The following is a 23,373-nucleotide window of genomic DNA, read 5'->3' as shown; positions in this document are numbered from 1 at the left end:
AAGAACATATTCCATGCGAGATTTAAACACAGAACGCGAGATTTCCCTGGTAGCCATGGAAACGACAACGGCGTTCAGTTTCTCAGTGAGGAAGAGGCGGAGTGATTTTCCTCTTGTAATGTTTTTATTTAGCGGACCATGGAGCTCCCGGAGACACTTAGAAAACATTTAGAAGACTTTTCTCGCAACGTTTTGTTTGACCAGAGTCGGACGGAGTCTTCCTCTAAAGACCGCGACGCGTTTTTGGCACACGGTGAATGCAGCTAACGTTACTGATGAATTAGCATTGGTGTTAGCATTGATGTAGCTGCACTAATGGCTGTTGTTTACTCAAACTAAGCTTTCCAGTAGTTTATTTGCACTTAGGTTCCTTATTCGGTTCGTGCATGTTCTGCTGTTTGTATTTGTTTTCAGACAATCAAGTTCTTTCAAGCCTCCAGCTCCAGATGTCTCTGTACTTTAACATGTGGTTCTTCCCCTGGTGGTGGATCAGTGAAACTGTAATGCTGCAGCTTAAGGTATTATGCCAACATAATTCTGGTTTACAGTCTTGACCCTTTCCACTCTTATTTAGACTGTTATGCACCTTTCTGTGGTATGCTGGATTTCAGCATCAGGGGTCCACCCTGTAAAGGTCGCCAGTGTGTCACTGGACTAACAAAGAAAGACAGACAACCATTCACAGCTACAGTCGATTTAGATTCAATAAATAACCTAACCTCACTAACTGCATGTGTTTTGACTGTTGGTAGTACCCAGAGAGAACCCACACAAACACAGGGGGATCATGCAAAGTCCACACAGGACCTTCTTCCTGTGAACCAACAATGCTAACTACTCTACCATCTGCTGCATAGTTTCCTGGCCATGGATCCAAAGTGTGAATTTGATGATCACCATGTCACAAGGGAAAAAGTAATAACTAAGTGGTAGTTATTACTTTTCCCCTTGTGACATGGTGCTCCATCCTGTCATGCTGGAAACTCCACAGGTGCCTGAAGGTCTCTCAAGTTAACATGTCGAATGTCTTCTGCAACCTACCCTGTGCCCGAGGTACTAAATTAAAGCCCCTAAGTTACACAAATGTTTGTGGGATACAATGAACGTGGGCACAAATTAAAGGGAATGAAGCTGCAGTAAATCCTGGAAAACTTTCAACTGGGTGCTCAGATTTTGTTTTAGTGTTTTTTGTTAATTATTTGTGAGCACCACATGAAACATGTAGCTCACCACTGAAGCATAGTTACTGGACAAAACAGCAACTGAATTAACAGTAAATACCAATTTTAAAGGTTATTGAGACAAAAAGGGGAATACATGATAGCAAGAAGACTATTATGTATCAAAAATTACAAACCTTGGCTTCCTTTTATACTCAGTGTAATTATTTAGCAAAAATCACATTCAGTTAAAAATATGTTAAATGTATTTGACCTTTTAGTAGTACTGTGTGCCACGTTTTCACGCTTTTTTTTTCTTCAAAAACATAGACTTTGGCCCAGTTTGTTAGGAAACTGTAATCTTACCAATAAAAACATTCCAAAATACACAAGTGGTTATGAAGAGAAGCAGAAAAAAAAATCACATCATACGTTTACAAGCAAGGATATGGAAGAATGAACAAGATTTAACATTTGAGACACATTTGGCACTTTGCAAAATTTTTATATTTCAGTTGCTTTAAAGTCAACACGTAAATATTTTTGAGTGTTTTCAGCTGGACATAAAATCCCAAAACAGTAATATCTGATTTTTTTCGATACTTATTATTTTAAAAAAGTAAATCTGAATATGCAACAGGAAATTTGCATAAGTCTGTGAAGGTTCTCAGTGATCCAGGTCATCGTAGTCAAAGGAGCTTGCAAAGAAAAGCGTCTGGACTTCTTTAAGTTACTTGAAGACGTTTCACCTCTCATCCGAGAAGCTTCTTCAGGTCTAAGGTCAAATGGTGGGGAGTCCCAGATTTAAACCTAGTGGGAGTATCCCCCCACACAATGAGCTCCCCCGAAACTCTGGCTGATTGGGACCCACACCCAGTTTCACACCTTGGCTCAGGCAATTAGAGGATCATCAGGGGGTCCTTTTGTCCCTCTGTGGGGGGATACTCCCACTAGGTTTATATCTGGGACTCTCCACCATTTGACCTTAGAACTGAAGAAGCTTCTCGGATGAGAGGTGAAACGTCTTCAAGCAACTTAAAGAAGTCCAGACGCTTTTCTTTGCAAGCTCCTTTGGCTACGAAATTTGCATAAGTTTATCTCAGAGTGTAGCATTTTAAAAAAAACATTACAAAGTGGATACAAGTTTTAGTGTTAGACTATAAACTGTGTTGTTTGGCTTGTTATTTCCACCAGTATCCTGCTTTGTCAGACTACTACAAAATCATCCTTGTTACTATTCTCATCCTGATGACGCTGATCGAGGCTATTCGACTCTACCTTGGTTATGCCGGGAACTTGCAGCAAAAGGTGCATTTATACATTCACATATGAAATAAGGATATTTGTATAATTATATGTAAAGAAACCCAGTGAGTGGACGGCACAGATGGAAACTTGTCAAATGACTGTGTTTGTTGAAGGTCCCAGAGCTGGCTGGATTTTGGCTCTTGAGCGTCCTGCTGCAGTTTCCATTAATCCTGTTTCAGCTCTTTAATGAAGCCATCCTCGTTCAGCCCCTGGAGAGAGGTGTTCACATCGTCCTTGCCTTATTCATACTCACACAGGTATGGTAAGTTGCATTGTCAACATTTTCAGAATTTCATAGCTACATTTATTAACACGGATTTTATCCCTGAATGCTCCCAGGCCATTTCTGGTTTTGTCGCGCTCCGCGACGTGGTCAGACACACAGAAAGCCAATTTCATCTGCGACAGTTTGACTGACTTCTCAAACTCTGACGTCCACATCTGGACACATCTGGGCAAAACCTCTGCTCACATCTCCAGGGTCACAGGCTGACAACAAGAAACTGTCACATTTTGTCTTAGACATGCTGCATGGGGTAGCTGATACTCAAGATCCGTTATTGAAAATAGGGGATTTTTAACATATATTTTTTGTATTTTATTAACATTTATTTTATTAATATGTTTTCACATTTTGCATTAAAAAAAACATGAACATGATGTGAATCCTTTGTCGTTTGTTAGAAAGATCCAAAGATGAAGATTTTTCAGCCATAAATCAGGTCTTTATCAGGGCCATTAACATTAAGCAAAAAGGAACAAAAGTGATTAAATTCAGAGTCAATTTATTTATTTCATGTTTAATAAGAGGCATTTTTAACTATTCCTGGAGTTTTCCCTTCCCTCTGATCCATACTGAGTATTTTTTTTCTATGGTTTCTTTTGTAAACAGCTGTTGAAGTAAAAAATAAAAAAAATTCCATCACTGACGTAAATAAATTAAGTGTGTACTTCTCAGATTAGAGGTTTTCGCTTGTGCAAGGCTGACTGTGATGTCCTTTTGACCATTACTTCTTGTGGAGTCACAGTTGTATGGCTTTCTTCTCCAAAGTGATAGAGCCTAATGTTCTTAGCCTGAAGCACGCTGACTGTGTCACTCTGTGGACGTGGAAGTTGCTCTCTCATGGGGGATGAAGAAATACCCCCGTGTCTTTTGTCGTTGCTTTTTCTGAGGAAATTGAAAAAGGAGAGAGCAGGGTTTAAATGAACAATGCTTGTATTATTATCATACTATTTAACAGAAATAATAAATTACAGAATTAAGAGGATAATGGAGAAGTTCACCTTATTCCTGTTAGGTCCCTAAGCACAGGCACAAAAAATCTGCATGAATTGGGTTCCTTCAGGGAGGTGTCACGAGTATGAGCTTTCAGGTTCTGAACATCATGTCTGAACACTGAATAAAGTCAAAGTAAAGTAAGTAACAGTGATGGATCTATTTCATGAAAATGTATCACAACAATAACTAACTACAAACTGACTAGTCTTTATTAATATAACAAATGTGCAGCCCAACCTTCTGAGGAATTGTCTTCTTCCCTTTTATACCCTTTGGTCTCGGTCATTTCTGTGCGCGAGGTCTCTTTTGCATCAACGTAATGTGAGAGCCATGAAGAGCTGTCTCTAAAAATGTGCCTGCCACTGAATTTGTTGTTGTTGAGACTTGTCAGTAGATGCCTTCTTGGAATAATTTCTGGAGACATATTCACATAGGTGAATTTGGGAGATCTGTCACAAAAGAGACACAACACTTCTCAATCTTTAGTTCTGTTTAATGATAAAGATATAATAAGATTGTGAGGTTTACCCGTGGCCTGATGTAAGCAAAGGTGGCAGCCCTGCAAGGGGAGGACAAGTTTCACTACAGAGGAGCGACAATTTGATACAAACTTGAATTGACTGACTTTTTAACATTAGTAATAATATAATTTAGTTCCACCTGAAAGAAGTGTACAGACAGACAAACCTTTGTAGAATTTGTAGGGGGTAAAAGACTGGCTGTGGACGTGATGTTGATGCTGGCTGGACTTTATGATTTTTGATGACGGTGGAATGAGAGCCGTGAGGTTCAGTGGGGGAGAGGAGTGCCCCGGCTGTCCTGTCTCCATGTCCGGATCACCTGTAAAGTAAGTCAAGCAAGCGCTCCACATTAGTTTGGAAATACTTTGACCTTTACCTGCAGACTGAATCTCCAAAATAAACCTTACCTTTGTGGGGTGAAGCACCGGTGTATTTGCTGTGAAGTGGGCGTGGTTCTGGACTGTAACGTAGATCTGAGTTTTCCTGATTGACAAATTTGAAATTAAGTAAAATTAAGGATCAGTAAATGTCTTCATCCGTTTACCAGCCTCAATATTGTAGTGTATTTGGTATTACTGTGAAGACCACAAACACGTTTGGATGCTGTTTCATACGTGAGGTTTCTTCCTGTGGCGTTCAGCAGGCCTCTTTTGGACGCTCTCTTTGATTGTTTTGTCAGGGGGCACGTCAGGCTCCTGCAAAGATCATCAGTATTGTTTACAGCAGTGATTCCCAAAGTGTTGGAATCGTTTGAATTTTAAACTAAACAGGATAAGATGCAGTTTTACTGGATAATATCCTTTTGGAGTGGTTCCAAAATCAAACAGAATTTTCTATTGAAATTTCCTTTGGTATCCCAAAGAACCTTTAATGAGGGTTTTGCAATTTCGCTTAAAATTTTTATGAAATAGTAAATTGGGTCAAAAGAATAATAGTAAGTACATTTTAATCCCCATTATTTTGTTTCATTACTCCAGTTTCTTTTTACATTGTACAGTGGCTTGCAAAAGTATTCGGCCCCCTTGAACTTTTCCACGTTTTGTCACATTACAGCCACAAACATGAATCAATTTTATTGGAGTTCCACGTGAAAGACCAACACAAAGTGGTGCACATGTGAGAAGTGGAACGAAAATCAAACATGATTCCAAACATTTTTTACAAATAAATAACTGAAAAGTGGGGTGTGCGTAATTATTCAGCCCCCTGAGTCAATACTTTGTAGAACCACCTTTTGCTGCAATTACAGCTGCCAGTCTTTTAGGGTCTGTCTCTACCAGCTTTGCACATCTAGAGACTGAAATCTTTGCCCATTCTTCTTTGCAAAACAGCTCCAGCTCAGTCAGATTAGATGGACAGCGTTTGTGAACAGCAGTTTTCAGATCTTGCCACAGATTCTCGATTGGATTTAGATCTGGACTTTGACTGGGCCATTCTAACACATGGATGTGTTTTGTTTGAAACCATTCCATTTTTGCCCTGGCTCTATGTTTAGGGTCGTTGTCCTGTTGGAAGGTGAACCTTCGCTCCAGTCTCAAGTCTTTTGCAGACTCCAAGAGGTTTTCTTCCAAGATTGCCCTGTATTTAGCTCCATCCATCTTCCCATCAACTCTGACCAGCTTCCCTGTCCCTGCTGAAGAGAAGCCCCCCCAGAGCATGATGCTGCCACCACCATATTTGACAGTGGGGATGGTGTGTTCAGAGTGATGTGCAGTGTTAGTTTTCCACACATAGCGTTTTGCATTTTGGCTAAAAAGTTCCATTTTGGTCTCATCTGACCAGAGCAGCTTCTTCCACATGTTTGCTGTGTCCCCCACATGGCTTGTGGCAAACTGCAAACGGGACTTCCTATGGTTTTCTGTTAACAATGGCTTTCTTCTTGCCACTCTTCCATAAAGGCCAACTTTGTGCAGTGCACGACTAATAGTTGTCCTATGGACAGATTCCCCCACCTGAGCTGTAGATCTCTGCAGCTCGTCCAGAGTCACTATGGGCCTCTTGGCTGCATTTCTGATCAGCGCTCTCCTTGTTCGGCCTGTGAGTTTAGGTGGACGGCCTTGTCTTGGTAGGTTTACAGTTGTGCCATACTCCTTCCATTTCTGAATGATCACTTGAACAGAGCTCCGTGGGATGTTCAAGGCTTGGGAAATCTTTTTGTAGCCTAAGACTGCTTTAAATTTCTCAATAACTTTATCCCTGACCTGTCTGGTTTCTTCTTTGGACTTCATGGTGTTGTTGCTCCCAATATTCTCTTAAACAACCTCCGAGGCCATCACAGAGCAGCTGTATTTGTACTGACATTAGATTACACACAGGTGCTCTCTATTTAGTCATTAGCACTCATCGGGCAATGTCTATGGGCAACTGACTGCACTCAGACCAAAGGGGGCTGAATAATTACGCACACCCCACTTTGCAGTTATTTATTTGTAAAAAATGTTTGGAATCATGTATGATTTTTGTTCCACTTCTCACGTGTGCACCACTTTGTGTTGGTCTTTCACGTGGAATTCCAATAAAATTGATTCATGTTTGTGGCTGTAATGTGACAAAATGTGCGAAAGTTCAAGGGGGCCGAATACTTTTGCAAGCCACTGTATAATTTAAAAAGAAACTGGAGTAATGAAACAAAATAATGGGGATTAAAATGTACTTACTATTATTCTTTTGACCCAATTTTGACCCTAAAATTGTCCAATAGCCTGTAATTAATAGGAAATAATTTTTGGATGTGTGATGATCAGAGCTATAACTAAATATCTGAGTTGGCTGCAGAAGATTTTCAGATTTTATATTTGGCCCATGTGACATTTCAACACTTAGGTCAGGAGACCATTTCTGACAGTATCTACAATATAAATAATGAAAATTCAAATCTTAAATGGACTTTGACTTTTATTCCAGACTAGATTACCTCAAAATATTTCCTCTTTTGTTCGATCATTTCATTTGTTAATATACATACAGTCCTGCATTTCAGGCCTGCATCACATTTTTAAAACATGCTGGGATAATGGTAAATGTGGGCTAATAATGTCGCAATAATTGCAATAATAAAATAATGATGTGAAATGAGAAAGGTGATATCAATGGGTGACTGTAATCATGATTAGGTATTAAAAAAATGAAAAATTTAAAGAATTGTTTAAAAGCAATTGCATATTTCTCCCTCTAAAGTGCATAAAACCATGAAATGGTTCAAGGAATCTGCAGAAATGCCAGTCTCTAAAAGGCCAGACCAGAAAAAGATTAAATATTTTGAGATAATGGCTAAAATCAAACAAAAGTCAAGGTGAACTTAAGAATCACCAACTTCTTCTTTTATTTAAGATCTGGCTGATTAAAGACTTTTCGTGTTGCTTTTCAGGACCTTTTGCTGTGTTTTGTTTTTTACTCTGTTTGGTCGTCGTCTATTCCTCTCTTTATGACTCCTGAAGTGTTTCTTTTTTTTCGTCACTGGAGTTTGCTGTGACAGAAAACAGAAGCATGTTGTAAACTAACAGAACATATGACTTAAAACTGATTACTACAGTCAAACAGGTGCTGGAGGCTTCGGTGTATTAGTGTATTCAGTTTACCTCTGTATATGTTTCTGGCTGGTTCAGCAAATGAAGTGGGAGTCCTTCTGAATCTGAACTATCTGAACCACTTGTGCTATGAGAGCAAAAGAAAAATGTTTGCATTCAGGCTAATTCAGAAAATATTCTCCCAATCTCACATTGCCCAAGTGTGGTTAGTATGGATAAAATATATCTTTTTATCACCTGGTTTCGAGGTCAGAGCTGTTGCCCAAATCTTGGCCCAGTCTTTCTCTGAACTCCTTTTGCAGCAATGCCAATTCTGTCAGACAGTAAGTGATCTCAAATAAAAAGCACAGACAAAATTAAAATAATTGCATACGTATACAGTCACTATATCAAAACACAAGTATCCAGGATTATTATTAACGGTCATACAATAGCAACTAGACTGAGCTGGAGCTTACTATAGTATATGTTTTTATATTTGCTTAATCTCTCACCTTTATTGGATCAGGGTCACAATAGTCCAGGAGGGTGTCACACAGGTGAAAACCCAGGGACTTCAAGTCTTGAGTAGTAAAATGTGTTCCTCTCCTGTCGCCTAAGAGTTCAGCAAATTATAAATCCGCTTACGTGATATGTGCAAGCTTACAAAAAACATGCACATCTTCAGAAAGTTTTTTACTCACCCAAAGTGGAGCCTCCAAAGGTGGCCTCCATGGTGTAGCTGTTTTTGATGCCAAGTCTCCACATGACGATTCGTCCTGTGCCCTCTTTGCTCTTCTGCACCCGGAATTTACAGCTGTTAAAGGAGAACTAAGAAAAGAACAGTGTATATGAAATATCAAGAGTTTGATAGGTAGTAAACTTGAAGTTTAAATACTGGTGAGTGACAAACAGGTGGGTAAGGTAAGGCCCATACAACCACAGAAAAAAATGTAGAACTTTAATCTTAAAAGTCAGCAACACTGTTTGAAAGCCCTCAGACAAAATACACTTTACCTTATTGCTAGCATTCTTGCTCATCATTAGTGGAAAGACTCTCGCGTGAAGTTTCAGTGTAGAGTCGGCTTTGTTTTTGCAGCCATACATGAAGACATTGTTTTTTCGGCTGTGACCATGAAAATCACAGTAAAGAACTACATCTCTTTCGGCCAGTAATCTGAGGAAAATGCAGCGTGGCAGAGATTTCAATTAAGAAACAAATTCAGTCAACATTCACAATCAAAAAAGAAAAAAGAATTTAAAAATTGTGTATGCACAGGCTGTTTGGTAATCATCATATTTGAAATGCATTGGAAAGCCTGAGGCACTTCAAAGGAGAAATATCTTGAGCTTGATTAAGCAACTCTAAACATGTCAAAAATGATTTTCTTTTTTTTTTGTTAGCATTTAGCATTTTTTTTTATCAAGTCTAGGGATGCACCGATACCGATACTGGTATCGGGTATCGGGGCCGATACTGTAAAATGTGTGTGTACTCATACTCGTAAAAGTTAACCGATACCATGAACCGATACCAACTTATTTCATTAATCAGAGGGTGGCTTGTCATTTCTGTTGTAGTTTTTTAGATTGGCCACTAGGGGGACATCCCGTGCTAAACAGGCACAGGGTTAGGCGAGTGAGACTGGCAGCTCCAGATAAAAAGAGAAACTGGAGGCTGCTGTAGCTAGGCTAAACAAAATGTCAGCAGTGTGGACCGGAACAGCCAACTTTAACTCAGGTTTTGGAAAAGTGATGAAAAATCAAGAGAAAATCCACGGGCAGTTAAAATAACAGAGGCTCTGACTCATTTTATCGCTCTGGATGACCAGCCAATGGCGGTCGTGGAAAACATAGGATTGCACCGTCTTCTCAGCATACTTGAGCTGCGATATGAAATATAATAAATAAACAGAAGTGTTTATTTATTATTCTGAAAGCTCGGGACAGTGCCAATAGTTCAGTGATATTTTGTTAAATTACAATGTGGAGACTCTGCAATAATTTAAGAGAAGTGCTTATTTTTCACTTGAAATTTTTTTGTGATAATTTTTATTAAGACTTAATTTTTTATTGGCAGAGAATAAAATAAAACCTGTCTGCATTTGTGTGTGTGTGTGTGTGTGTGTGTGTGTGTGTGGTAGAAGTATCGGTTTTTGTACTCTGTATCGGCAAGTACTCAGATCCAAGTATCGGTATCGTATCGGTTTGAAAAAATTGGTATCGTTGCATCCCTAATCAAGTCTCACTTTTCCACCATGTTTCGGGTGTGCCACACAGAAGGAAAGGAATCTCTGAGCAGTGTCCTGTAGTTTCTGTTGAGGTCCCTGCCTGCAAGAGAGCAGCGGTAGTTACCCACCACGACACCATCTGGGTTCAACATTGGGACCACCTGCAGCACCAAAGAGGAGCAAACAAAAATTAGCTTAATTGCCATAATTAAAACTAGAAAAACACAGCGATCTGTAACAATACGTTTAAAAAAACAAGTGTATTATAAAAAATAGGTTTATTATGTTATATTGATTGTTATCTTCTTTCACAAACAAAAAACAAACACACAAATTTACAATGTATTTCAGTACGGATTAACACATTAAGCCAGAATAGAGACAACAGGCACCTTAAAAACAAAAGTGTCCCTGAGAAGCTGAGCATCATCTGAGTCACCGAGAAGAAAGTTCAGGAATCCCTCCATCATCCAGGATGCATTGGATTCTCCTGGGTGCACCCTGGCTGTCACCACCACAGCCTTCTTGGTCTTGTCGTCCCTTCTGTTAGAGTCCTGGGGTGTTACTGTTATCACATACACAGCATTTCCAGCGAGACTTTGGCACAAGACCCGTACTTTGCAGTATGACCTAACTGTAGGGTTGGAAGTAATACGGTTAAGGTAGCGCTGCAGGCGTGAATATGTGTAGGGGTAGCAGTGGGCCAGGTAGCAGGTGTCTGAATCATAAGGGAACTGGAGAGTCCAGGAGAGTGAGTAAAGGGTGATGCCATCGCTGTTGTTGTCCTTTGTATTCTAAGTGACACAGAGAAAATATACTTTTAGAAACAATCCTGTCTACAGTCAGACTTTCAATTCAGGCTTTAATCTTTGACAGATTACCTCTACACTATGTTCATACATTTAATTCTCAGCTAATGTTCAAAGGGAGAAAGTGATTGGTTCTGTTAAATAAGGTATCATAGTTAAACTTAATCCAGATGCCACCTACCTGACTGCAGTTCTGGTAGTATTTGATATTTGAACCTGCGCGTTTCCATCCAACACCATTCTCTTCAGCATCCCTCTCAGAGTAGAGGAGCGGTTTCATACCCTGTGAATACAGACTGCTCCTCTTCATCAAGTTAACGATAGTGAAGCCGTAGGTGACGCCAGCTTTTGTGTTCCTGACCCTGAAGTAAAACCACTGCGTGTGCTTTGTTGTGTACATGTCTGTGCGCAGGGTCAGCTCATAGTCATAGGCACCCCTGAACAGGCAAGAAAATATGAGCAGAGATCCAAACTGAACCTAACATTACTCCAAAAGTGAAAATATACAACTGAAAAGAACAATAAACCTGCAGACTCACACTTGGACGGCCTTCTGAAGGTTCCCACTCTCAAACCGTGACTCAAACTTGAGAGTCAGCTCTGACTGACTGACATCATAAAAAGTGGCTCGCTTAATGGGTTCTCTGCTTCCTCCAATACGAGAGTAGGTGAAATATGGGTGCTTAGCAGCTTTAAAGGGTCAGAAGAACAAAAACAATGCACTGAATTTACATTGTTTTTTCAGAGAATAGTGACAGTATACAGTATATAACTTAAAGTACATATGAAATAACCTGGAAGTGCAAACATAAATCCCAATGATGACAGTTAAGAGTTACCATGGTCAATGCAGAATACCACCTTCCCCCTCTCCTCTCCGACTGGCATGGGTGTCCTCTCATATCCTGTGCACTGATAGAAGGGCTCTGGCTCTGGTGGGTCCCACTCTAGAAAATACACTCATTTTAAACAAGGGAATGCCAAATTTCTGTTCAACGTATTGTTGGTATGGTTTTTATTCTTACCACTAAAAAAACCCAGTGACATCAAAGTTTTATTGAGATGAAGCATTACCTATGTGATGGATAATGTCGCTGATGACCTCACACTCTATTGGCCAGCGGATGCCGCATGAGAAGTTGACCAGTTCTGGTGGAGGCCTGAGACTTATAACAGGTCGTCCACCACTGATGGTAACGAGTAGCTGTGTGGTCCTCAGCTTCTGACTTAGGTCTCTACATACTGAGTGGGAACATGAAACACACCTTTAATGCTATTTTAGCAATCATGTTGTTTGCTACAATCTTCATCATGTATGCCCACTTGCCTCATGGGGTTTACGCTGACAGATGCAGTTATCTCATTTATAAAACAGCACTTTTTTAAATATATAAAGATGTAAAACTGAAATGAGATGACCATGCTTGCTTTTCAAAAGTTCATTACATTGACACTCGTGTATCAGCAACATTTAGGCTACATACATGTTAAACAATAACACCCTTTATGAAAACAGCTTACACTGCTTCATCTTTGTCAGTTCCTCATCATCTTCATCTGTGCGGGAGTAACTGGTGTCTGCTGTGTCCAGCTGGTGGGCAGTTCCACAATTCCTAACAGCAGAGCTGACCATGGTTGATGTTTTCTCTGCCTGGTCAGGAAAATATAAGTAATCAGTGCTGGATCAAATTTAACCAATAAACATATATAACTTAGCACCTTAACCAATACTGGTTTGTAATCAAGACAATATAAAATAAAAAAAATTCAACATCTTCTAGTGGATGTTTTCAGTTATGCTGTTTTCAGGTCTTTCCGTCGGTCATTAGCTGTTACATACATAGAGTTCAGAAGTTTACATACACTCATCACTGGAATGAAAGTCATGGGATTTTTAGGCTTTTAATAATTTCTTTGAACAATGTTTTTTGTGTATGTGTGTGTTTAGGATCATTGTCCTTTTGGAAAGGCGCATTGTGTTTTAAATGTCTAGCTGTTGTTTTTAGCTGAAGAATTTGGAGGTAGTCCTCCTTATTTCACTCACTTTGAATAACGTACCAGTACCACTGGCAGCAAAACAGCCCCAAAGCATGACGCTACGAACACCATGCTTGACAGCTGGTACAGAGGGCTTAAGTTTGAAAGTTTCACTCCAAATATATACTTGCCATTATGACTAAATAGCTAACTTGCTAACTTGTCTGAACATAAAACTTTAGATTTCCTGTCCTGAGTATGACTGTTTGGGTGTTTTTCCACACCTTGGGAAAGTGGTGACACATCAGCATAATTTGAACTTATGTACAACTGTTTATGTTAAAGTGTGTCTGTATACTTTCTGACCCTGTGTCTGGAATACAGAAAATCCTAAATAATTTTTATTTTTAAATTCTTTAATAATATAGGCTGTACAATCATTCCAGCCTGGAAAAAGAAAAGTTCAAAGAATTCATTAACCCCCCCGAAAATTACAATTTGGTGTTTGATATTTAAGCCCACGATAAGTGTATATAATCTTCTGACTGTATAATTTCAAATCAAAGCAACAGATCAAAACCAGCTGATACCCCCCATTTTCCTACAAAGAGACACAACAGAATCTGATCTGATACAAGATATTCCACCATTGGTAGTCCAGGACAAATCACTGCAATACTTTCAATGACAAAAATGTGTTTTGCCCGTGTGTGCAACCTGTATCAGAAAAATATGACCAAAAGACAAAAACAGTTATTTTGTACATTTCAGTAGTGGTTTCTCACATCGTTTAAATTCCAAAGGAAATGTTTATTCTTTTGGTTTTTCATATAGTTCGGTTTTCATTGATTTTTAGATTTGATTGGATCTTTACAGTTTAGTTTGAATATCAAGACCCCGCACCCCATCTTTTTCCCCTTTATTTCGTCAGGGTCATTTTTCACAAAGGGTTAGGCCTGGCTTTTGTTTAAAAAAGATCTACCAAATCAAACACGTACAACTGCCCGCTCTGGCGACCCCTTGTGAATGAGTAGCTGTATCAGAGCTCTGCTTTAGTAAACTAAAATAACATTTAACCTAAACAAAGAAACTCCAAATTACCTGTGTAGGTTTGAGTGTGGAATCTCTCACGGGGATCTTAACCTGGCATTCCTGCATGAAGACAGCAACTTAAACCCCTTGTTCACTACATTTTCGAGCGTGTAAACGCCACTACTATCGTTAGCATAAATTCTTTTGGCAGCTTGCTAACATTTCTGACCGTGCTAGAACTTTCTACGTTTATCACACTCTGACGGCCACTTACCTCGCTCATATTTGATTGTACCACGGCCCCCCGGCGAAATATAAGTGTACTTTTTAGAGGTAAGTAAGACTACATCGAACAACCTTTTTCGGGGGACTTTGCTAAGCAACCAAAAGCCTCAACACCAAAGTTGCCATGGAAACAGGTAACTTACTGAAAAAATCTAGGAAATGCGCGATGATGATGTCGATAAGAAAAAAAATACTTTGTGTAAAATATTACATACATTTTCAAAATACTTTTATAGTTACAAATAATAACAATATAATACTAATAGTAACATTATTATAAGATTAATAATAATAATAATAATAACATTACATGGCAGTACGGTGACTAGATTACCCTCTTTATACGGGACTGCACAGCATTTTTAGTCTTTGTCCCCTGTCTCACATTTCGGCTGGACCGTTGAATAGTCTGGCTTTTATCCATGGTCTATGAAGGGAAGGCTTTTTATTAGCCTAGGCTATAATGACATACTCACCAGGAAAAGTAAAAAGTCACTAAAAAAGGCAAAAGCTCTGCAGATCTCGTTGAATATGATGAAAACAACCACAAAATCAGTTTAGTATACCTCTCAGCATTCTTCATGTGCCCAACTTTGTCCCTCACAGCGTTTAGCTTGTTGCCATCTGGTTACCCTGCTCTGGCAGATGCCTTTCTACCAGATATTGTATTATAGAGGGGAATAAGATGTGATATTAAAGATTTCTTATATCTGTCCAGACCTAAATCAGTCTGTTAGGGAAGATGCTCCACTGCCTGTCCAGTGGTGCAGAGGATGGTCAGGATTACCTATAGTGGAGAACAGTTTCTTCATAGCGAGCTCTTCGGATATGTTTATTCAGTCTGTGGATATCATCAGCTCTGATCCTGTTCCCCCAGCAGACCACAGTACAAACTGCACTCACCACTCTTGAGTGATAGAATGCTTCCATCTCCATCTGCACATACTGAAGGATTTACAGCTTACTTAGGAAACAGAGCCTGCTCATCTCCCAGTAATTCCTGTTTTGCTCTTCCAGTTCAGCCTGTTATCCTTAAGGACACCCAAGTTCTTGTACTCCTAGACTTGGATTCAGATGCAGTGCTCTGTACGTCTCCTCCTGCCCATAACTAACACACAGAACAATGAATGTAGTATTGACTTTGTCATAAAACCCTAAAGAAAATAAAATAAAGGACAGTGATCCAAATGCACTCTTGTGCTGTTTGTATAGTTGTATGCCCTAGTCATTACTGGTCAATGTAGTATTGTTACTGAAAACAAATAAATTGTGATTGAGATGGTGGGAGGGAAAACAAAACAGAACAAAAATGCAAAAGAAAAAAAAAAGATCACTTTAGAAACATTTTTTAATAACTTTTTACAAAATATACAAGTTCAACGAAGTCCCCCCCCTTCCACAAACATGGCTTATCCCATTATACATTTTATATACAACATTGTAAAAATGCTCAATAAAATAAAATCCTCCAAAACAAATGGGTGATCATCTACAAGGGGCTATACAAAATAGCCATGAAACACTTGATATACCGATTTACTCGAGACTTTTGGCACATTTACAGTGGTGGCTACAAAAACCAGGAGAAGGACATTCATGGCCTGCCATGTAAGGGCTTCGAAATGTCTTCATCACGGACAATTAAAAGTTCAAGTTTAGAGAAAACTCTAAGCTGGGGAAGGATAACCTAATGACAGTGGTTGGAGTGGTTTTTAAAAACATTGCCTGGACAGTGTATGACCCAGACCTGATGTTACGTGCTGTTCATCTTCCTTTTCTTCAGGCGTTCCCGCCAGTCCTCGGGCAGTGCCTCAAAGTTGGCATTCTTTGAAGCTTTTCCTCTGTAAAAATTGAAAAAAAGTTATTTATAATCACTGAAATAAGAGTAAAACTGGGCGAGAAAGCAGCAAAAACAAGTAAAGCTCATTTAAAAAATAAAAAAATTAAAACCTAAAGTAAAAGGAAAGGGCCACAAAATAACCACATACGTGCTGAGCTGCTGTTGCTTCCACTCTTCAATACTTTTCTTGTTGAGCAGCTCTCTATCTTCATCACTGGAACTGCTCTTTTCTTCCTCATCCAACTCCTTCTGTATACTCTGCCACTTCTTCACCAGAGAAGGCATTTTGGTCTTACTTTTCTTGGGCTAGAGAGAGAGAGAGAGAAGTGTGTCAAATGGAAAACGTGAATTGCATGTTTTCCTGAATGTCATTTTAACCCTTTAAGACCTACCATAGAACCAAGTCCGCCAGAGCTTATATTATATTTTTACATGCTGTGGAGCCATTTTTGGGAGCATTTCAAGTTGCTATACATCAATACAACCATTACAGCCTAAATTTTAATAATATGTCTGCATTAAGTGCATAGTAATTACATAAATTGCAAAAAAGTGCAATAAACTACAAAAAAATTGAAAATCGTTTTTGTTTTTTAACATATATTTCTAGTTAGAGAAATTTAAGAGGCTTATCCCTCAAAACTGTAAATACAAAAAAGTTGCACAAAATAGTTTCCCACCACAGGAAATTTATTTTGAGTGTCTTCATAGTTTTATTTTTGAAATACACCAATTTTTATACACTGCAGGAAAAACGAAAATAAATATTATAGTGCAAATTTGCAAAAAAACAGCATATGCATCAAAATAAACTATTTCCAGCAGTGCAATATGAGTCCAAAGCATCCCAGAAACGACACAGAAAGTCATAAAGTCAAACATAACTTTTAAAAATACCAGTATAGGCTCATAAGGTAAAAATGGTAAAAAAAAAAACTACATTTCTGCGAAAATGACATCACTTCCTGTTTCGGGCAGGTCATGGAGGACATGTGATAGTTCACGCTGATGGACTAGGAAGTGTTACAAACAGCTGATCGGATTGGCAAAGCTTGTTTCTGGAATATTTTGTTGCTGCAAGTGCATTTTATGCAGTTTTTGCAAAGCTATATGTGGAAGGAAACTGTGACCGAGGACAAGCTGATGGCATAAGATGTAAGTACAACTCCTCCAGTTTCATATGCAAAAAAAATTATTGCGCTAGCTTACGTGGTTGCAGCGCTACCGGGATTTAAAAATAGTTACGCAAAACGGAGCGTGCCCGCTCTGACCGGTTTTAAAGGGTTAAGTATTGCATCAAAGGGACGGCTTCATGGAAAGGAATTTTTTTTTTGAGAACAATTAGTCTTTAACAAAAGACAAACCACGATGAACACTCCGGAATGAAAGACTTCTTGGTCAGCTGATTTTAACTCCAATACTAACCTTATCCTTTTTGGTTTTCTTGCTCTTGTCTGTGGGCAGAGTTTTTGCCCCAGTAGGTTCAAAGGGTGGCTGAGATGGTGGCAGTGGTGGTTGTGGAGGCAGAACTGGGACAGGTGGAGCTGGAGGTTCACAAGGTACCAAAGGGGCAGGGACGGCCGGCATACCCCAGTAGGCAGTTGCTGACATTAGAGGGGCTGCAGACAAGGAGAAACTTTATTGCTACTTTGTAAACATTAAATTAACCAATTGTGTGCATGTACTGTCCCTTATTCAGTGTAGCTTTGCCTTTTGTTTTCATTATGATGGACGTGTAGTGAAGCTTTTTCTTTTTTTACCTGCACTGGCAGCTGGCTGGGTGTACAGAATGGGACTGCTGCCAATTGTAATGGTTTTATTCATCTGACCAGCTTTACGTTTTTGACCCTTTCCCAGAGGACCCGATGACTCGACAGCCTGTGTAAATGACAACAAATACAATATAAAGCTAAAGCTGATGGATACTGTTCTTCTGAAAAAATGAAAACACTAATGTAATTAGAATCATAACTACTTCCACACCTTCGCGCTAGCAGAGCCTGGTGGCAAAGGAGGCTTCCCACTGCCATCTTCCTCAGTTCCAGGAGCTGGAGGCTCTTCATCATTGTCATCATCCATCTCCATCTCCACCTCCATGATCTCTCCATCACTGTCAGGAGGGGGAGGTGGGGGAGGTGGTGAGCCTGGGGGGAGTGGTGGAGGTGGGGGGTAGTTGGATGGTGGAGGAGGGCTGTCAGGAAGTGGAGGTTGGGATGGGGACCAGAAGGATGATGGATTGGGCTGAGGAGGTAGCGGTGGTGGGGCAGTAGGAGGACATGTAGACCCTTTGTTTAAAAATAAAACAATAAAAAAGGGAGATTAACATTATTATGCAATTACAGCAAAGAAATATGTATTGAACAGACTTTATTGCAATTATTTTCCTTTCCACTCCCCAGTAATTTTCTCCTAGTCTAAGATCAGCAGCAGTAATAACAGATTTACCTGTGACACCTGATGCACTTGTTTTGGTATCCACCTGGCTTGAAGTCTGTGTCTGAGTACCCTGGCCATCTTTCAGGTCCTCCTCCTTGTCATCCTCTGTTGGAAAATCCCACTGGGAGGCACCGGTCCGGTCCTTCACATAGAAATACCGCCTGTGCTCTCTAGAGAGTGGGACAACAGAGATAGAAGGCACAAGTCTCAACCACTGGTCTACATACTTGCTGTGTAGCTTGATACCCTGGGACAGAAGGGCAAGGGAGTGGACAGTATGGCCACAATTAAGGACTAGGAATGTTGGTGTGGACAGTGCTTTTAACTGTCCTGAACAAAGGCCGAATTAAGAGTGTGGTTATGGTTGTGGATAGGGAACCCACCTTGCTCTCAGGAATAAATAAACAAACAAATCATCTCTAGGTCCTGAAAGCAGCATTCAGCAGCTCACACCATGGTTGTCACATTTCTTTTGTTTTAGACAACCATTCCCTCCCAGACACAGGAAGACGCCGGGGAGGAAGCACCATTATTATTATCATCATCATCAGCAGCAACAACAACCATAGGGCATAAAATAAGAAGCACAAATTCAACTCATTTTATGTCAGAAAGAAGTAAATGGAAAAACAGGAAAACATATGAAATAGAGTTGGTCTGACCTGCTGGATTCCCGTCATTGCTCCATCTTCACCTTTTATTTGATGCGTGACACTCGTCGCTTCCAGGGCATCACTCTTTCAGCATTGCATTCAGGGGGTTGTAGTCCTGTAAAGTGCAAAGCTGTCCCACGCAACCAAACCTTCCTACCATACACCCCCTCCCAGTTTTTCCACTGACTGGACCCATAATCAGTTTACAAATGCCCTTTTACAACAAAAGGCTTAAGAGTCTGTTAAGGGACTAAGAGTCCTCTCTGTGGCAGGTGTATTTAACACGAAGCAGGCAGGCCCAGAGTGGATGCTCCCTTATCAGTGTACGCAAAGGACTGCATCACAAAAACCTGAAGAGTCTGTTTCTGGTAAGTATTTTGATCCACTCGGACTGGTTAAGCTTCTCCCCAAGTCATGTTACAAAGTCTGCAACCTCAGCACTGAGGGATGTGTAGTCACACGGTAAGATTTTTGGGGGGCGGGGGAGTTTAGAGATGTGAAAGGTAAGGAGCGCGTACCTGTCCCAGTGGCAGGACCAGCCTTTAGGGGTGGCGTTAAGTTCGTAATATTTTATGTGTTCGGCAGCTTCCTGCAGCCGGCGGCGAAGATAGACTCCATTCAGAGCGCCCTCCCTCCAATCAGCAACCCGTGTCTGGGGGAAAAAATGAAATAAAGAACAAAAAAAGAAAGACAGAGACAAAAATTAGACAAAAGCCCATAAAATATAACTAAAGGGCTCAAGAGACAGATAAAGACAGAAGAGCTGCAGGATAGATGAGTAATATGGAAGAGTAATTACAGTAAGTTTCCAGAATGACACCTTATGATGAATTATTATGAAGATTTTAAATATTAAACACTACTGCGTGCCTGTGCAAAATTATGTGAAACAAAATTAAATGTTAAATATTTTAAAAGTCGCATTAGAAAAGCAGCAAATGGAAGTTAGGATGACATTGCTTAGAAAATGAATATCCACGCACCTCAGTTTGTAGCAGAAGCAGCTGAAAGTTTGAGATCCCTTTCTTATTTATCCCAAGAAACTCCATCTTGCTTATTAAGGTGTTTGCCAGTTCACCGATCTGAAACTACATTTTTTATCATTAAAATACTTCTCAAAAGAGAGTGCACAATTACTGCTTGTTAGTAATAGTAGTAGTGTTGTTACCTTGAGCTCAGGAGTTTCTTCTTTGAGCTCAGATGTCTCCCCCTCCTCCTTCACGGAAGGTTTTGAACCCATTTTGTCCTCAGAAGTTTCCACTTCATTGTCTTCTCCTTCCTCAACACTTTCTAAGACTTTAGGAAGTGCTACAAGAAACAAGAGAGGCATAAAATTATGTAGATAGAATTTTTTTTTATGTTATTCCACCCACTTCTCTCATGTGTTAATGTTTAAACTAACCGGTCTCTGTGTTATCCGGTATATCTGAGCTTATACTGTTAGAGTCGGGGCTGGCAGCACTGAGGAAAGAAGTCTTCCACCGGTTCTTCTTCAGCAGGACACCACGAGGACCCGAGGCTTCTTGGCTATTCTCAGAACAAGGACTGGAGCCCCCAGCACTGACATCACCCTCCTCCAGTGCTCGTAGCTCAGCCTAAGAGTCAGGTGTTTGATTATTCTGTGTGCCAAAAGAAAGTTTCAAAGATATTCCTGAGTTGCATTAAATACACACCTTTTTCCTTTCCAGAGCCAGTTCTAACTCCATGGTGTCCTCTTCTGCCTCTTCCTCACCTTCGGAGTTGTCTCCAGATTGCTTCTTGGTGCATCCATCTTTCTGGACAATGGGAGCTGAGTCGGAGTCCCTCAGAGGGGTAGAAGGAGATCCTGTAAGACGATTGCCATCTCCGTCAGAATCCAAGCTATTCTCACTCTCATCCAGGCCTTTAAGCAGTCTTTTCCTCCATTTCTCTTCTGCTTCCTTCACTTCAGAGGGGATCAGAGGAGCGAGGAGTGCTGCAGCAACTCCCTGGCGCTCTTCCTCTTCACTTGTGAGGCCTACAACGCTTTCAATTACCTCCTTTAAAGAAAAACACAGTGCAAGTCATATTTAGTATCAAAGTGAGAGTATTTAAACAAAACAGAAACTAGCTGAATAGCTGAATTGGGGACAGATGGAACATGCCTTCACTTTTGTCTCTTTTGCTGATGTTGTTGTGGCAGCAGATACAGCATTTTCTTCTGTGCAATAACCTGCATGAGCTGTGCCATTTCCATTGACACTCGAGCTATAAATAAAAGCAGAATACCCACAATTATCAGGTGTCAGAAATAAACATAATCTTCAAACACTTTGTTTAATACTCTTAATGTCTCCTACCTGTTGGTATAATGTCCCAGGCTTTGCACCTGATCAGCTAGATAGTGTGGCAGCTCCCAGGACACTTCATTGGTCAGTGTGTTCCAGTAATAATAGCAACCAGAGTTCTCGTCCCACACCTCCTGCCAGTCTCCCATCTCTACACCCACTGAAATACAAGCAAATACATGGGACTTTAAAAACCCCCAAAACAATATCTCAAAAACTGTCCTTGTCACAAACAAACAAAATAAGACAAAAAAACTCCAGTGTTCTCAGTTAGAGCAAATAAGATATTAACAAAAAAAAAAAACCTGGCTGCGTTTAATGGTTAGTAGACATCAATATCAAACCGTCCCTTTTGAAAGTAACCACTGCGTGATTGATCTCTTTATATAATCAATGTAGCACATCGTTAAATACTTTATGTAATCAAGAGTATAACATTAGAAAAATACAGTTTTCTTTTCATATGAATATAAATACATTATTATACAAATTATTTTTGGTGAAGAAATATAAATCAGTTCACTAAGGACATGCACACTTGATATTTTAATGCAGCAGAGATAATTACCGCCGGCTAGTGAGTACTGTGTATTGTACTCAAAGTCTGTGCCTTGCTGATTCTGTCCTTCACCAGCAGCTGGCTGCTGAGTATTAACCTCAGGTTTGGGTGGAGTAGCACTTGGAACTGGAGTTGGTGCATCATCTGAACTTGGCTGAGTTGTGATTGCATCAATTTCCTGCAACCAGAAAACACAGACGGCAAGTTTTTAGTTGCGTGAATAAACCACACTGGTCAAAGCACTAGGCTTTACATAGAGTATATGATTTAATAATGAATAAGGAGCTCAAAGAGTATAAAATCTGCATAAGTTATTTGAAAAAAATCAGGAAAAAACAAACAATTTTATGAAGTTATAAAGTAGAAGTTGACTTTAACCTACTTGTCATTAATCTACATCTTTATTAGCTCAACATAAATAATAAGAGACTGGCTTACAGTATCGTCATCATACTTACAGCCATGAAATTGGCCAGTGTGCTGTCGATGTCACCTGACTGATTGTGTTGAGAATTTGCGGCTGAACGATGAGAATCTCCCGCATCCTCTTCATCGCTATCCTCATAGGCTCCGAGCAAAGACAACCCCTCTACAAGTGAAAGCAAAAAAGCTTTGTTCAGCGAAATGAAATAAAGTCTTGAATCTGCTGCTTGAGAATGACTGCAGCAACACACACGAAAAGAGAGAGGGAGAGAAAAACACTTCACCTGTAGCTTTTACTGCTGGAGCCTTGATGTTTGTGCGTCTCACGAATCTATGCCCATCCCCATCCTGTTCATCTGGGGAAAAAAACAAAGTTTTGTAGTAAAGTATTGTCGCTTTTAACATTACAGGTATTCATAGACTAAATAAAAAGCATCGGTATCGATGTATAAATCGGTATAAAGGGTATCGATCCCACAGATCACTCCCCCATTTATTTTTGGCTAGCTGATCATATCCTATCTTCTAACATATTTTGTAAGGTAAAGTGATGATGTTCCCCGAACTGTTAGCTTAGCGCACTAGCCTATAGCTTCTGGTAGAAGCTAAAATTAGAAAAATAATTCATAATAACTACAGCTCTCACCTGCAGTTTCTCAGCGACTGTGTATATTTGCAGCATATGTTAAGTAACTGGACAGCTAAATATAAAAATAACAGTATTATTGTAATTAATAATAATAATCAGATGAGCCCGTTGTTCGCACCTCAGGTATTTAGCACTAGGCTAGCCTGCCGCTAACATGCTACTGAGATAAAATACCGTCAGATCCCGAGGGCGCTTCTTCTCTCTCTCCAACATTCACGCCGCGGTTCCCGGGTGGGGAAAGCTGCAATATAGTTCTCCGACCGACGGCTCCTCCAGGGAGGCGACTTTTCTTCCCCATCTCTGTTTATGTGTTTGTAGGCCTGCTTCCTTCGCTGGCGACGTTAATTACTGCTTTTTTTCTACGTTGCTGCTTCGAGCTGGCACAAAAGCTTTTCATTT

The 23,373-nt window shown here is 40.0% G+C and overlaps 3 protein-coding genes across 7 annotated transcripts; 1 reads left to right on the top strand and 2 right to left on the bottom strand.

Moving 5' to 3' along the window:
• The first annotated feature begins 47 nt into the window (after positions 1-47).
• On the top strand, positions 48-3,128 carry tmem17 (transmembrane protein 17). The gene is made up of 5 exons (XM_006795740.3): positions 48-253; positions 415-518; positions 2,355-2,468; positions 2,582-2,725; positions 2,808-3,128. The coding sequence occupies exons 1-5, from the start codon at positions 139-141 to the stop codon at positions 2,883-2,885; spliced, it is 555 nt and encodes a 184-aa protein (XP_006795803.2). The 5' UTR covers positions 48-138; the 3' UTR covers positions 2,886-3,128.
• Positions 2,263-14,233, bottom strand: agbl2 (AGBL carboxypeptidase 2). 5 transcript variants are annotated; one of them, XM_087842908.1, is made up of 23 exons: positions 14,098-14,233; positions 13,893-13,943; positions 12,336-12,465; positions 11,889-12,056; positions 11,654-11,761; positions 11,354-11,504; positions 10,996-11,251; positions 10,398-10,799; positions 10,024-10,166; positions 8,792-8,951; positions 8,479-8,605; positions 8,290-8,390; positions 8,033-8,127; positions 7,847-7,922; positions 7,639-7,734; positions 4,883-4,963; positions 4,676-4,751; positions 4,435-4,587; positions 4,276-4,306; positions 3,985-4,196; positions 3,753-3,864; positions 3,480-3,636; positions 2,263-3,360 (listed from the first exon to the last, which is right to left on the bottom strand). In XM_087842908.1, exons 1-23 carry the CDS (start codon positions 14,104-14,106, stop codon positions 3,289-3,291), a joined length of 2,967 nt encoding a protein of 988 aa, XP_087699034.1. In that variant the 5' UTR covers positions 14,107-14,233; the 3' UTR covers positions 2,263-3,288. The 5 variants fall into 5 exon arrangements, 4 of the variants coding, with proteins under 4 accessions (XP_087699034.1, XP_087699031.1, XP_087699032.1 ...); XM_087842905.1 differs by having other exon boundaries at positions 2,263-3,636; positions 14,098-14,232; XM_087842906.1 differs by having other exon boundaries at positions 2,263-3,636; positions 7,663-7,734; positions 14,098-14,232.
• Positions 14,234-15,438: 1,205 nt separating this feature from the next.
• fnbp4 (formin binding protein 4) lies at positions 15,439-23,372 on the bottom strand. The gene is made up of 17 exons (XM_006809927.3): positions 23,149-23,372; positions 22,610-22,681; positions 22,361-22,491; positions 21,912-22,080; positions 21,356-21,503; positions 21,161-21,263; positions 20,711-21,055; positions 20,440-20,632; positions 20,206-20,345; positions 20,021-20,125; positions 19,556-19,689; positions 18,394-18,554; positions 17,932-18,233; positions 17,709-17,826; positions 17,374-17,567; positions 16,097-16,254; positions 15,439-15,949 (listed from the first exon to the last, which is right to left on the bottom strand). The coding sequence occupies exons 1-17, from the start codon at positions 23,270-23,272 to the stop codon at positions 15,862-15,864; spliced, it is 2,685 nt and encodes an 894-aa protein (XP_006809990.1). The 5' UTR covers positions 23,273-23,372; the 3' UTR covers positions 15,439-15,861.
• Between the last annotated feature and the right edge of the window lies 1 nt (position 23,373).

This window comes from Neolamprologus brichardi, chromosome 7 (genome assembly GCF_056152115.1).
Source record: "Neolamprologus brichardi isolate AB-2024 chromosome 7, ASM5615211v1, whole genome shotgun sequence".
NCBI classification, from domain to species: Eukaryota; Metazoa; Chordata; class Actinopteri; order Cichliformes; family Cichlidae; genus Neolamprologus; species Neolamprologus brichardi.
This window is presented reverse-complemented; position numbering and strand designations above follow the sequence as displayed.